At 39.4% G+C, this 11,763-nt stretch overlaps 2 protein-coding genes across 2 annotated transcripts; both read right to left on the bottom strand.

Moving 5' to 3' along the window:
* Positions 1-74: 74 nt before the first annotated feature.
* On the bottom strand, positions 75-4,593 carry LOC136429300 (glycine receptor subunit alpha-4-like). Its single transcript, XM_066419156.1, has 8 exons — positions 4,585-4,593; positions 4,015-4,220; positions 3,561-3,643; positions 3,036-3,182; positions 2,601-2,753; positions 1,972-2,195; positions 1,586-1,699; positions 75-1,235 (listed from the first exon to the last, which is right to left on the bottom strand). Exons 1-8 carry the CDS (start codon positions 4,591-4,593, stop codon positions 702-704), a joined length of 1,470 nt encoding a protein of 489 aa, XP_066275253.1. The 3' UTR covers positions 75-701.
* Positions 4,594-6,526: 1,933 nt separating this feature from the next.
* Positions 6,527-8,844, bottom strand: LOC136429301 (plasminogen-like). Its single transcript, XM_066419158.1, has 3 exons — positions 8,721-8,844; positions 7,817-8,065; positions 6,527-6,789 (listed from the first exon to the last, which is right to left on the bottom strand). Exons 1-3 carry the CDS (start codon positions 8,782-8,784, stop codon positions 6,527-6,529), a joined length of 576 nt encoding a protein of 191 aa, XP_066275255.1. The 5' UTR covers positions 8,785-8,844.
* Positions 8,845-11,763: the final 2,919 nt, after the last annotated feature.

An 11,763-nucleotide genomic window follows, 5' to 3' on the forward strand; every position in this document is an offset into this window, starting at 1 on the left:
TCCCAGAGCATTCAAGCCCAGCGCCACTGAACGGGCTGACAGTCTGACAATGAAAATTGACTCGTACGCGAAGGTTGTTTTCCCGCTGATTTTTTTGGTCTTCAATATTATCTATTGGGTTACTTACCAATACGGAGAATACACCAATCAACATTAGGTATTGATGTCAATCCATAAATCAAGTAGAGTATGTTAAATCTGATTGAGATTTGATGTTAATTTGAAAGCTCAATAATTTCATTATTTAATTGTAATATTGCATCCAGTGTTTATTTACAATTATCTACATTGTGTTAATAGTCGTGGTCGTTGTAACATAAAGCAACCATTACGTAAAATTGATATGATATATATTTATATACATGCAAACAATGTACTTACTAAGGGGAATTCATACTGTGCTAGGCTCACTGAAGAATAAATCAAGTATATGAACAACATCAACATTTTATTTCTATTCTATGAATATTTTGCTTCTATTTTAGGAGGTTTACTTAATTTAAACTTATCTCTTTGGTTGTAGATAAAAGAATATGTTTACTTTCAGGATTAGGTATCGTGCATGGTAAATGCTTGACGTAAATACTCGCTTAATTAATTTCTGATTAATATTTGAATACAAACCAATAGTTAGTTATTCTATTCAATAGTCTGGTTTCCTTTGAAGATAAAGTAACTGGCAGTTGCTTCCTACATGCTAACTAATAATGGAATATATACCAATAAACCACATTGAATAACAGCAATGCACACACAAGGAGTGCCCGAGTGGCCTTGTCTATTTTCAACGCTAAAATCTCTGCTCTTTCCGCTGCACTCGGACCAATAGATCTGACGTTAAAAGCAGGTATATTTCTGTAATGAGTTGTCCCTAGCGTTACATGTGGAACATAGGTTACAACGGCACTGTCGTTACAACTTTGATGAGTATGTTGCAAAGCTGTACTTCCAACTTCAGCCTTGGGAATGTCTTTCTTTTGAAGAGATTTGAACTTTCCCTGTTTAACAACAACGACCCATTCTTTAGTCGGTAGTTCGTGCCATCTGCACGGGCCAGGAGTGCGCAGGCGCGCTCGAGGGATGACCACAGGTTGGCTGTTGATAGTATGTTGGCAGCCTTGGAACCTCCAGCTGTCCCACAGGTTTTCCCCGGGCGATTTTAGTCCGGGCCGAGGTATCAGGATGGCCGGATTTCTTCTCCTCTTCTGTTCCTCCTTCCGGATCTCTTTTTGTTCCTGAGATAATGTATTATTCAAAAACGCTTTATCAGCTCTTGTGCATGGTTAAAGAATTATGGACATCATCTGTTTCTGATGCAAACTTCTTCTTGCTAGCACGTATACACATACTAGGATATCTTTTTTAATAAAAAGATTCTTTGTACACAGCGTAACCAAATAATCTATTCAACCGACGTTTCTTTCTCAGGGCAATTCTGACTGGTTAACATTACGCTGCAGGTGTCCCTGCTTATCGATGCGTTCCCAAATGTTTTCTTTTTTAGTTGTCTCTTTTCTGTGCCTGAGATCCATTCTACCTGGTGATATGTATAGTAATAGGTATATTTGGTGACATAGTTACATACCTTTTCCTGTATGTAAGTTGATATGTAGTGAGCTACAACCGTCTCTAGGAGTGCTGCAATTACAAGGGATAGGCACCCCAACATCCAGATGTCCATGGCTCTAGGCTTTTTGACCTGTAACGTCAGAATAGAGAGGGATTACATAGAAGTTTCGCTTTGCAATTTGAGACAAAACGTGCTTACATCCAAAAATCCTTCACGTATCCGATTCCTTTTTGTGTTATACCTCATGTCATGGTTTCTCATTCTAATTAGAAACTGACGAGGCTTGAATTTAGGGGATTGCAGCCAACCAGTTAAAATCTTTGGGCACTATGATGGCATGATGCCGGTCAGGATATTCGAGCAAGAAGGATGTAACAAGGCCTGAAAACAGTTCAACCTACCCACGGCATTTGTGTAGCTTTCCCCGTCTGTAGGATCATGGACAGGACTGCAGTTGTACCCAGGACAACCCTAGCGGAGACTGTTGCCGGTGTCAGGGGTAGCCATGTTTGTAAGAACGCGGCCAGCACGAGAACAATAGACGGCAGGTAGTTCGCGAGGATGTAGTGGGAGAGGACTCTTCGGAGACGAATATTCACCTCCAAAGACGTGTGCGCACTGGTGTCTAAGAAAAATAAACAGTTACGACCGGCACTGTGCATCTATATCCTGTAGTACATAATAAATATCCAAGCAGATCTATCGGTGACAAGTCAGTATCAAAAGAGCCAATTGCAAAAAGTATCCCAAACCACCGGAGGTTCTGGATACTTGTTGGTCCTTTTGATACTGCCTTGCCACCGATAGATCTGCATGGATCCGGAGATTAATCATTTACTACAGGATATAGATGTACAGTGCCGCGTCAAGCAGTCAAATTCTAAATCTACCAAAGGAAGGTTGCCTGTAGACTTCAACCAACAAAAGCTGCAAGTGAGTTAGAACATTATAAATCTAAGATCATTTTAGACAGTAGAGCTATAACTAGTACTTTGATACCTTATTTGATATAATATTGTAAAGCCATTACCGTTTATGTAGTGTTCACAGGACTGAAGCTGCTGTTGACAGTCACCGATGACAAGATTACAATTAGCACAAACAGTTCCATTGCATGCGTCTGAAAGTGACGTCAGACAAGTTTCTTTGCGGTAGTCACAGATCTGCTGGAAGAATTGGCAATCTGGAGAACATAGAAAAGAAAAATCAGGTGGGATAATAATCATTAAAACACAGGAGCATACACACGCAAGGAAAAACACATATACACGCACGTACAGAAACACACATATACATACATACATACACACACACACACTTTTACACAAACACACATACACACACACATTTACACATGCATTTTCTCTTTACTGGCTTTCTTTCAAAAAAAGATTCGGCCGAAGTAGAGAAAGTCATTCCAAAAGAGACTACTCGCCAAAACAAAAACTGTATCGAGTAAACTAACCTGTGACATTCTCACGGAAAGACTTGAAGCCTGCCTTCTGCTCCGTCCCCACCAATATAAACTGTGATACGATCCCTCGGGCGTCGACCTTGATAGGTGCATTCTGGATGTGCTGAGAAGGCTGCAGTCTCAGCCGTATTCCATTGTCTGACAAAAAAGTTTCTATTTTATCTCTAGTGAAGCTCCAAATGGATCATCACAAAGTACAAAGTTTAGTGTAATAATAATTAATTGGATGGGATTGAAACCGACTAAATTTATTCAGCGGATTGTCTGCTAATGTAGGGATTCGATAGGCATTTGGCCTTGCATCGATTTATGTTGTATATTTAAAATGTACTAGAGATTTTAAATCGCACAAGTAATATACCCTAAATTATGTATATAATGATGGTGGTTTTAATGTAAGCTGACTTATAAATACATACCAAATTAAGACTTCTTAGTCTGCCATGTAGAATCATTAATAAAGTGTCAAGTTTCAAAGAAAATTTTGTAATGCAATGATGTCTAATTCAAACTCACATGCATATAGCACCACCTGGCAGACTTGTGTGTCTAGTGGGTATCTCTCCAGCTTGGCCACACAGTTGAGAGTTAGCAAACGTCTGTTTGTGAATGTTGAAGATCAAGAAATGAAAGATTATTGATGGCCACACCTTAACATCTGTCTAACGTTATCATCTACAGAATGATATCTATACCGAATGTGTTCCACTACATCCTGTTAAAGCATTTATTTTATTTTTGGGATACATTTACTACGCCATTCATAGTTTTTCAGCTATGCACGCTCCAGTAATTCGTTAACAAACCTTGCTAATGTTTTATGACATTTTACAACGACTGCTGTAGCCTACTCGTTTTCATTTTGTTACATGTATTGCAAATGTGCAGGATTTCTCTTTTCCATGTTAAAAGGTATTCTTATCTTATTACACATATGTACTTATATGTATATATAATATATAACAAATACGTCATCTTGTAGACGACAAGTCCACGTGGATCAAGCCACATGGTACTGTCCCCCTCTTCCTCCGCGGTGACCCGGCGGACGGACTGTCCGAAGGCGAGCGGCGGGGACCAGACCAGGGATGGCGACACGGGAACCCACGACGGCGCGATGCCGAAAAGTCGTTCATCAGCCCAGGACAAAGTGTACTGGAGCCTGACGGAAATGTTCTAAGGCAGGAATTTTATTTCTACTTTTATTTCATAAATTTGGAAAACTTTCTATACTAGTACTGTGTGAATTGGTTAGTTAAACGATGATCTAGACTATATTCTGTTTATCTGTCTATGACATTTCATACAGATTCATTTGCAGCGTGTTATACAAATTGATACAATTACAAAGCTATTCTATGCTCTAACCGTGAACTAAAGTTATAACATAGCGAAATGAATACAGTTTGACAATCTCATTATCTTGCCAAATTCTAAGGCGCCAGAGACGCTCCTGCTCAATGCTACAATTATGCAGAAATCAATTAATCAATTAATCAACCAATCAACCAATCAATCAATCAATGACATGGATTCTTACCCCGTGCATTTCTGACAGAGAACCGACGTTAAGGATGTAGACAGCGGAGGCAACGTCCGTCCCTCCTAAACGCGAATGAATTGGGAGCTTACGTGAATATAATGGATGCTTTGTAGTGCACTTAACTGGTATGCTCATTTGCAGCTATGAATGAATGAATTGTATTCCCCTTGGCTGTGTTTCACCTGACAACGATGTTGTTGTTTTTTTTGCATTTTGTGGCTTGCAGCCTTTTACATGATCCTGCCGTTTATGACAGTGATGTAATGGCAGTCAGTAGCGACCTTTCATAACATACAAATTATAATATAAATGATATATTACAAACCTATTTCGCTAGGTGCTTGAGTGGAGTCATAGTCGGTAGGTAGAAACTTGCCGGTTTTCCACTTGTCCTGCCAGTCAGGCCAGCCAATATTTGTCTCCCCAGGATCAAATAAACCCTTAAAACAGTTTCAATATTTCAAGAAAATACGTGAGATTTGTCTTTGGACACAACACATTTAAGTAGTGTACCTCTTTCTTGGACATAAGTACATGTCATCAACACCAATACGGCATGCATGTCTTTCTACATGTAACGTTGCGGGTAAATGTTCAGCTACCAGACTGTAACTAGTACCTGGCCTCAATCTGATGAACAAGCAGCTAGAATATTTTATCTTTCTCAATCATAAAGCATTGCCTTTTGTACCAAAATATTAACTTGCTTCGTGAATAACATCAAGGATACTCCTGGGATCTAAAATTGAATTGCATATTGCATGTTCATCGACGTTATCTACCTCAAATCCCAGGTCATCGGCTGCATTTAAAATCGAACATATGAATGATTATTGTAACGAACATTTTGATCTATTCAGTCAAAAACTTAAATCTTATGACAAAACATATTCCATCAATTAGAACTCTTTCTGATACAATACATATAGCAATGCATGATATAGCATTGGGTTATACTAGAGATTCTTTGACAATGACGATAACATTCTTATAGCTATTTATAGTTTAACCGGTTGCCTATAGATGTTCAAGAAAGGTCCACGTACCTGAGCAGGCAGCAGAAACGTAACACAGCTTGGAACCCATTGCCTGTCCCTCACATACCTTACCCATGGGAGGTATTGGGACAGGCCTGTTGCACAAGCGCCGGCGTGTTTGTAGGCCGATGCCACAGGGTGCGGAACAGGCGGTCCAACTAGTCCACATGCCCCATTTTCCATTGGCTGAAATGCATTCATCAGAAAGCCAAACGTTTTAGTCTGCCCGTCTAAACACAGATCTCTTGTAATTGAGCTTTGAATGTTTGCTATTCTACAGTATTCTTAACGATACTCGAATGGAAAATCTATCATTTGCGCAATAACTAGATATGATATAAAACATGGCAAAAGAAAAGGATAGAGATAAAAATGTTCTATTTTTGTATTGACATAGAAACAGATAGAGACAGCGGGACGGAGAAAGAGACAGGAATGCACTCAGAGCGAGAGAGACAGACACAGACAAAGAGAGAGGCAGAGAGAGAGAGAGAGAGAGAGAGAGAGAGACAGACAGACAGAGACAGAGACAGACAGACAGACAGACAGACAGACAGACAGAGACAGAGAGAGAAAGAGAAAGAGAAAGAGAAAGACAGAGATACCTTCACAAAGTTTCCAAAGTCCGGTGTTTCCGAACCCGGTCGAATAACCGATGTAGCTGACTGGCAATGGCGCAGGATCATTCCACTCTAGAAGAGGCAGATCATCACTGAAGCGCTGGATTGCAATTCTTCCATCAGGAGACCAGCTGATCCAAAAAGCTCGATGTTCAGTTGGAGACAGAATGTCTTGATAAGATGGGGAAAAAGATGCACGATTTGGAAATCTTTGAATGTGAAATTGAATTGTCAGATGGTCAAGCTCAAATGGTTAAAACAAATCAGAATTGAATGATTGTTTCAATTAAAAATATTAAAATACCACCCACCTTGAGTGGGACGACCAATCATGTTGGTGCCTTGAGGTGCGCGACGAATGGCACTCTTACCGTTCCCCCAACCACCGATGACAATCTCGTACATTGGATCTAGGGCCTCATTGCTGCTGGACAGCGCTATGTGGGCGTCGCCTGTACCTTGTACCAGGACAAGGTATGGCGAAGTGACGGGTGACAAATCCCATCGGTACAAGTACACGTTGTCTGTTGTCTTGCTGGTACAGGCTAGTTATCAATAGATTTACAGAATCATTATGGAAATAGATAAAGAAGCCATATTTGAGCATGCTAGCAGGCATCACATTTCTCGTCAAAGATCTGTCATGTCTATTCTAGCATTGTGACTCGCTTAAACAGCAACGAGATGCAATTAGTCTAGGCGATTGGTGCAAAAATTGTTCAAATTATGGTACAAACATGAAACTTGGCCTAAATGTTCTATACAACAATGGAAACAATTTTAGGGGTGGAGCCATTATTAACCTGCTCTTAGCAACTGTTGCTAGGCAACCTTTTTTGCTTGGCAACGGGTGCTTTGGCAAGCCAGTGTCTGCATTGTTGCCATTAGACGACTTTAGTTTGCAACCGAATGGCACGAAATCGCTTATAGTTGTAACCAAGACCTATCTCTTTATAGACGTGAGGATTCCTTTTTGAGTATAAATCTTTTTAAAACTGTTTTATTGCATTTATTTGTCAATTTTCTTATAAAAATGAACGTTTTTGGCTTTTGTACCATGGTAGTCCATGTGAATAGTTTTTAACAAGTCTAGCTATATTTTGCACCAATCGCCTGGACTAAATATACAATCCATGACAAAACGTATGTCGAAAATGTAAATCTGATCACAACACCCAGGCCGTCCAGGCATGTTTAAATGAAGGACCTATAAACTATCACATGTGATCCTGTGGACACTTCGTGATCGGCTGACATGTTGTGTTAAGACCGACCTTGAGCCGTATTCTATCCTAGCTATCGTTACCGATGAACGGTCATTCTAAAATACGAAGTATTAAAGCCATAGAGGTTACACACGTCAATAGCGTGATGATGCCCATTGTCCATATGGCACAGCTCAACTGCGAATAACCTTTACAGACCAATTGCTGACATGAAATGCAGCATGAAATATTTCCAAGACAGCTTAAAAATGTAGCTATTTGTACTTTAGACTTTGTCTAAGTCTTGCTTTTCTCACCGTATCCACTACATGTGAGTTATCAGTCAAGCCACACAGTCAAAACCTACCGCATGGTGCACTTGGCACTCTGCACTTCTCCCGGAATTGGCCAGGCTCCATGGTGAGGCACCAAGCTCCATCTCTGCCCGACGGATCCGGATTCCGACAGTAGTTCCCGTCCAGTCCGTACGCGGGATAGTTAGTGGACGTCCACATGTGTTGGTGTGGCGTCTGACTGTCCCAGTGCTGACACGTCTTGCCTGACCAGGTGACAGCGACTGTCCCTCGGTAGAATCTACCATTCTCCACCTGACAATCTGCGGTTAGTTCAGAAACATATGATAATTTCATATTCATAGTATGCCTTCTGTGAATTGCATACTTGTGCAAGTGCTTTTTTTATGAAACACATTTATGACAAAAGACTTTCCTCGATGAATATGCAGATATATGCAAATGTTATATATCAATAGTTAATTGAATGTTGACTTCTAGTGCACATTTTCAGTGATTGGGCTTAATAACAGGTCACTACCAACACATGTTTACAAACACATACACATATAAACAAATTTTGAAAATGTCTTGTACAATAATCATGTTAGTGACATTTGAATACCCACGACTGCACAGAATGAACACTAGGTGTGGTGGTGTAAAACGTTACAAGAGTGACACATGGGGTGAGGTAAAAAAAAATGTCTCTATTCAAATGGATTAATTTTCTTTACTGCATCAGACAACGCCTGGTGTCAGCCACATAAACAATATTGGAATTGTATCTTATATATAATATCAAAAAGACATAAGATGATACCTCCATAGCTAGGTTAATACAACATCCATTTTCATAGTTACCCATCAAGGCGTTCATGGACTCCATACCATTATCAGTCAAAATTCTTTCGCGGTAGATATCTTGATAAAAAACACAATACGTGTAATGTTAGCGTTATACTAAGCTTGACCTACCTGCTTTGATATGTTGACACCGAGGTAAAAACAATAGTACAAAAGCAGCAAACCCTTGTATCATCTCTAAGCCGTTGTTCTTGCATCTCACTCCAAGGCTCCCGCAATGGCTCTTAAAGCGTTGCCTGTTGCTAGTCGGCGCCAGTAACGAATTAAATATTCATGAGAGGGTGTATGGCGTCTATTTCTATAGGTAGTGTTGAAGATGGATATCATTTTCTAATGACATCATCATCAGCATAATGCCATATTCCGCCTATACTGTACATGTAGATAGACGAATGTTGATGAATATGATCAGATGTAAATCTAGTTCACCCATGTCCAAGACAAGCACAGATATTTTCAGTCTTCATATGCCATGTCCCGACTACGTACATGTACCTGTATCTACGTAATAGGTCAATACATTTTTAGCACTTTCCAGACGAGAGAGACAGATAGATAGAAACGTTAACATGCACTATGTCAATCCGCCATTCCGACAAGATTCCCGTAGTCATTATTTTAGGATAGCCGAGTGTCATTGCGTTGATTGTTGCCATACATTGTCCAATGTACAACAGTTGAGCATTACAGTTTATTATCTTCGCCGAGTACTATAGTACTCGGGGTAGATTATGTTTTCGGTTGAGCCAGCTGTTCGGTGGGTCTGCATGTATGTCAAGAGCATAACTCAAGAAACCTTTGATGAATCTTTATGATTTTTGGTAGGTGTGTAGTGGTTGTGCAAAGGAAGGTCAAGTTCAAAAATGGTTTACCTTGCGTTTTTCAACAGTACTGCAGCGGACTTTTAATTTTTGTGCATTTGTATGTAGGCGAAAAAAGTGACGGAAACGTTGATGGATCTTCATGATATTTTGCAGGTGTGTAGATGTTGTAGAAACAGAGATCAAGTTCAAAAATTGGTTCTCCTGGCATTTTCCGTCGGTACTGCAGCGGGCTTTGTGTGGATGTGTAATTCTTGTGGACAACATAACTCAAGAAGCTGTTGATGGATCTGTATGATATTTAGTGGATGGGTAGGGTTTACGGAAAGGAAGGTCAAGTTCGATAATGGGCCTTCTAGCGAGTACCTAAGGTACTGCAGCGGAGCTTCAAAATTTAGTGGCATATTTTCTGAAAGTGCTATGGTCATGATATTTGTGTGGTAGATAGTTCATGCCACAAGAAGTAAGTTCTGTAAGTTTAGGCCCCCTAGCGGCTTGTTTAGAACTGCAGCGGGTGTTTTTGTTTTGACATTTGGACACGTATTATTTGAGAAGGGGTGAAGAGATTGTCGTGAAGTTTTGTATGTAGAGAGCTCAGATGGTGCTTTACACAATCGATGTCTAATTATAGAAAACAGGAGCTAATCTGCATAATTAGTAAGGATAATTGTAAATCCATTACATTCCATAATGGGGCGTGTGACAGTGTTCCCGAAACAGGCCAGCAGAAGGCCTTGCCTAGAAGTGTAAATAAACAGATGGTGTACATAAATAAACAAATTGGGCAGTCTCACTACAATTCAAACAGATGTGTGGGTCCGGTTTTTTTAAAGTGTTCAGTTTTTGCATTTTTGTCAAACACACGGTCAAACATAACATATATCAGCACACTATACACATATACTAGTCCTATACCACCAAATGAGTTTTATCCCTATCTAGACTGGACTCATTCTCTCCCCCCCCCCATCATAACTTTCAAACGGTATGGTGTATGATCAAGTTTGCAGGGGGTGATAAGCATGTAAATATTAATCACTCTCCACAATAAGCCTTGATTATTTGGCGAAGATAATGTGTTCGTGGAACTCTAGTTCATTCATTATTTTCTTGTATTTATTTCAGTGACTATTTCCCTAAAAGCTAACGTCTAACTTGAACGTAGTTTTATAACGGGCATTACAATACATTTGTATCAGTATTTGGTACAGTATTCACCACCCGCATATTGTACTCAGTGACTGTAAAGAAGTCATGACGAACATCATTTCGTTTTATGGGACGACAGTTCCAACACTGGGCGGGCCAAAATGTATCCATCAAAGATGGGTGAGTAACTATAGGTATGCCAGACAGAACATTCTGGCAGAATTAAAGACAGTAGCAATACGCTATATATAATTATGAAAAAAAGAAAAATATCGGCGTTAATGTATAATCAATATATAATAGATAATCCTATAATCCACATAATTATGTAAGTCTTGATTAATGTGACAATTTGCTAATCTATATATATGCTTGTCTGCGCTTGCATAATAATGAGCTGAAATTAATATTAAAAATACATCTTTTTACACTGATTTCAACATACTTCTATTACACCATATATGACATCAACATATTTTGTTTATATTACCAATTTCAGGCATTTTATGACAATTGGCATAGCTTATATTGTCATTTTGCAACATTACTGAACATATATGAGCACAATGTTGGTCGTTACTGAAAATAGATAGCAAAATATTTTTACTTACATTACCTCGGTAATGTTGGGTCTCACTAAATACCGAAAACAACCGAAAACAACCGAAAACAACCGAAAACAACCGAAAAACAACCGAAAACAACCGAAAACAACCGAAAACAACAAACTCACTAAATACCGAAAACAACCGAAAACAACCGAAGACAACTCGAAAATAAACGAAAACAAACGAAAACAACCCGAAAACAACCCGTAAACAAAGAAGTGAACCTCGGACGGTCACGGCCGATTGGTCCTGGTGGCCAACCTTGGTACTGCAGCAGAACTTCTGATTTTCGTATAGTTGGTCCTGGACATGCCGTAATCTTGACTTTTGGTGGCAGATGTAACGTTGAAGTGATGTAGTTAATATAATCTAGGTGTGTCCCTTACAAGCTCACCTTGGAACTACAGGAAAATTTTTGTTAAACACTGTAAAGGAGGATCACTGATCAACAGATGTCTTTGATATTCAGCATGCAGTTAGTTTAATACTAAGTGACGTACATGTAATCTATAGCAGGTGGAATATTGGTGCATACCAATTATGCAAGTAAGGAAATGATTTGCCTTATTAATACGA

This window comes from Branchiostoma lanceolatum, chromosome 3, assembly GCF_035083965.1.
Source record: "Branchiostoma lanceolatum isolate klBraLanc5 chromosome 3, klBraLanc5.hap2, whole genome shotgun sequence".
Lineage (NCBI taxonomy): Eukaryota > Metazoa > Chordata > Leptocardii > Amphioxiformes > Branchiostomatidae > Branchiostoma > Branchiostoma lanceolatum.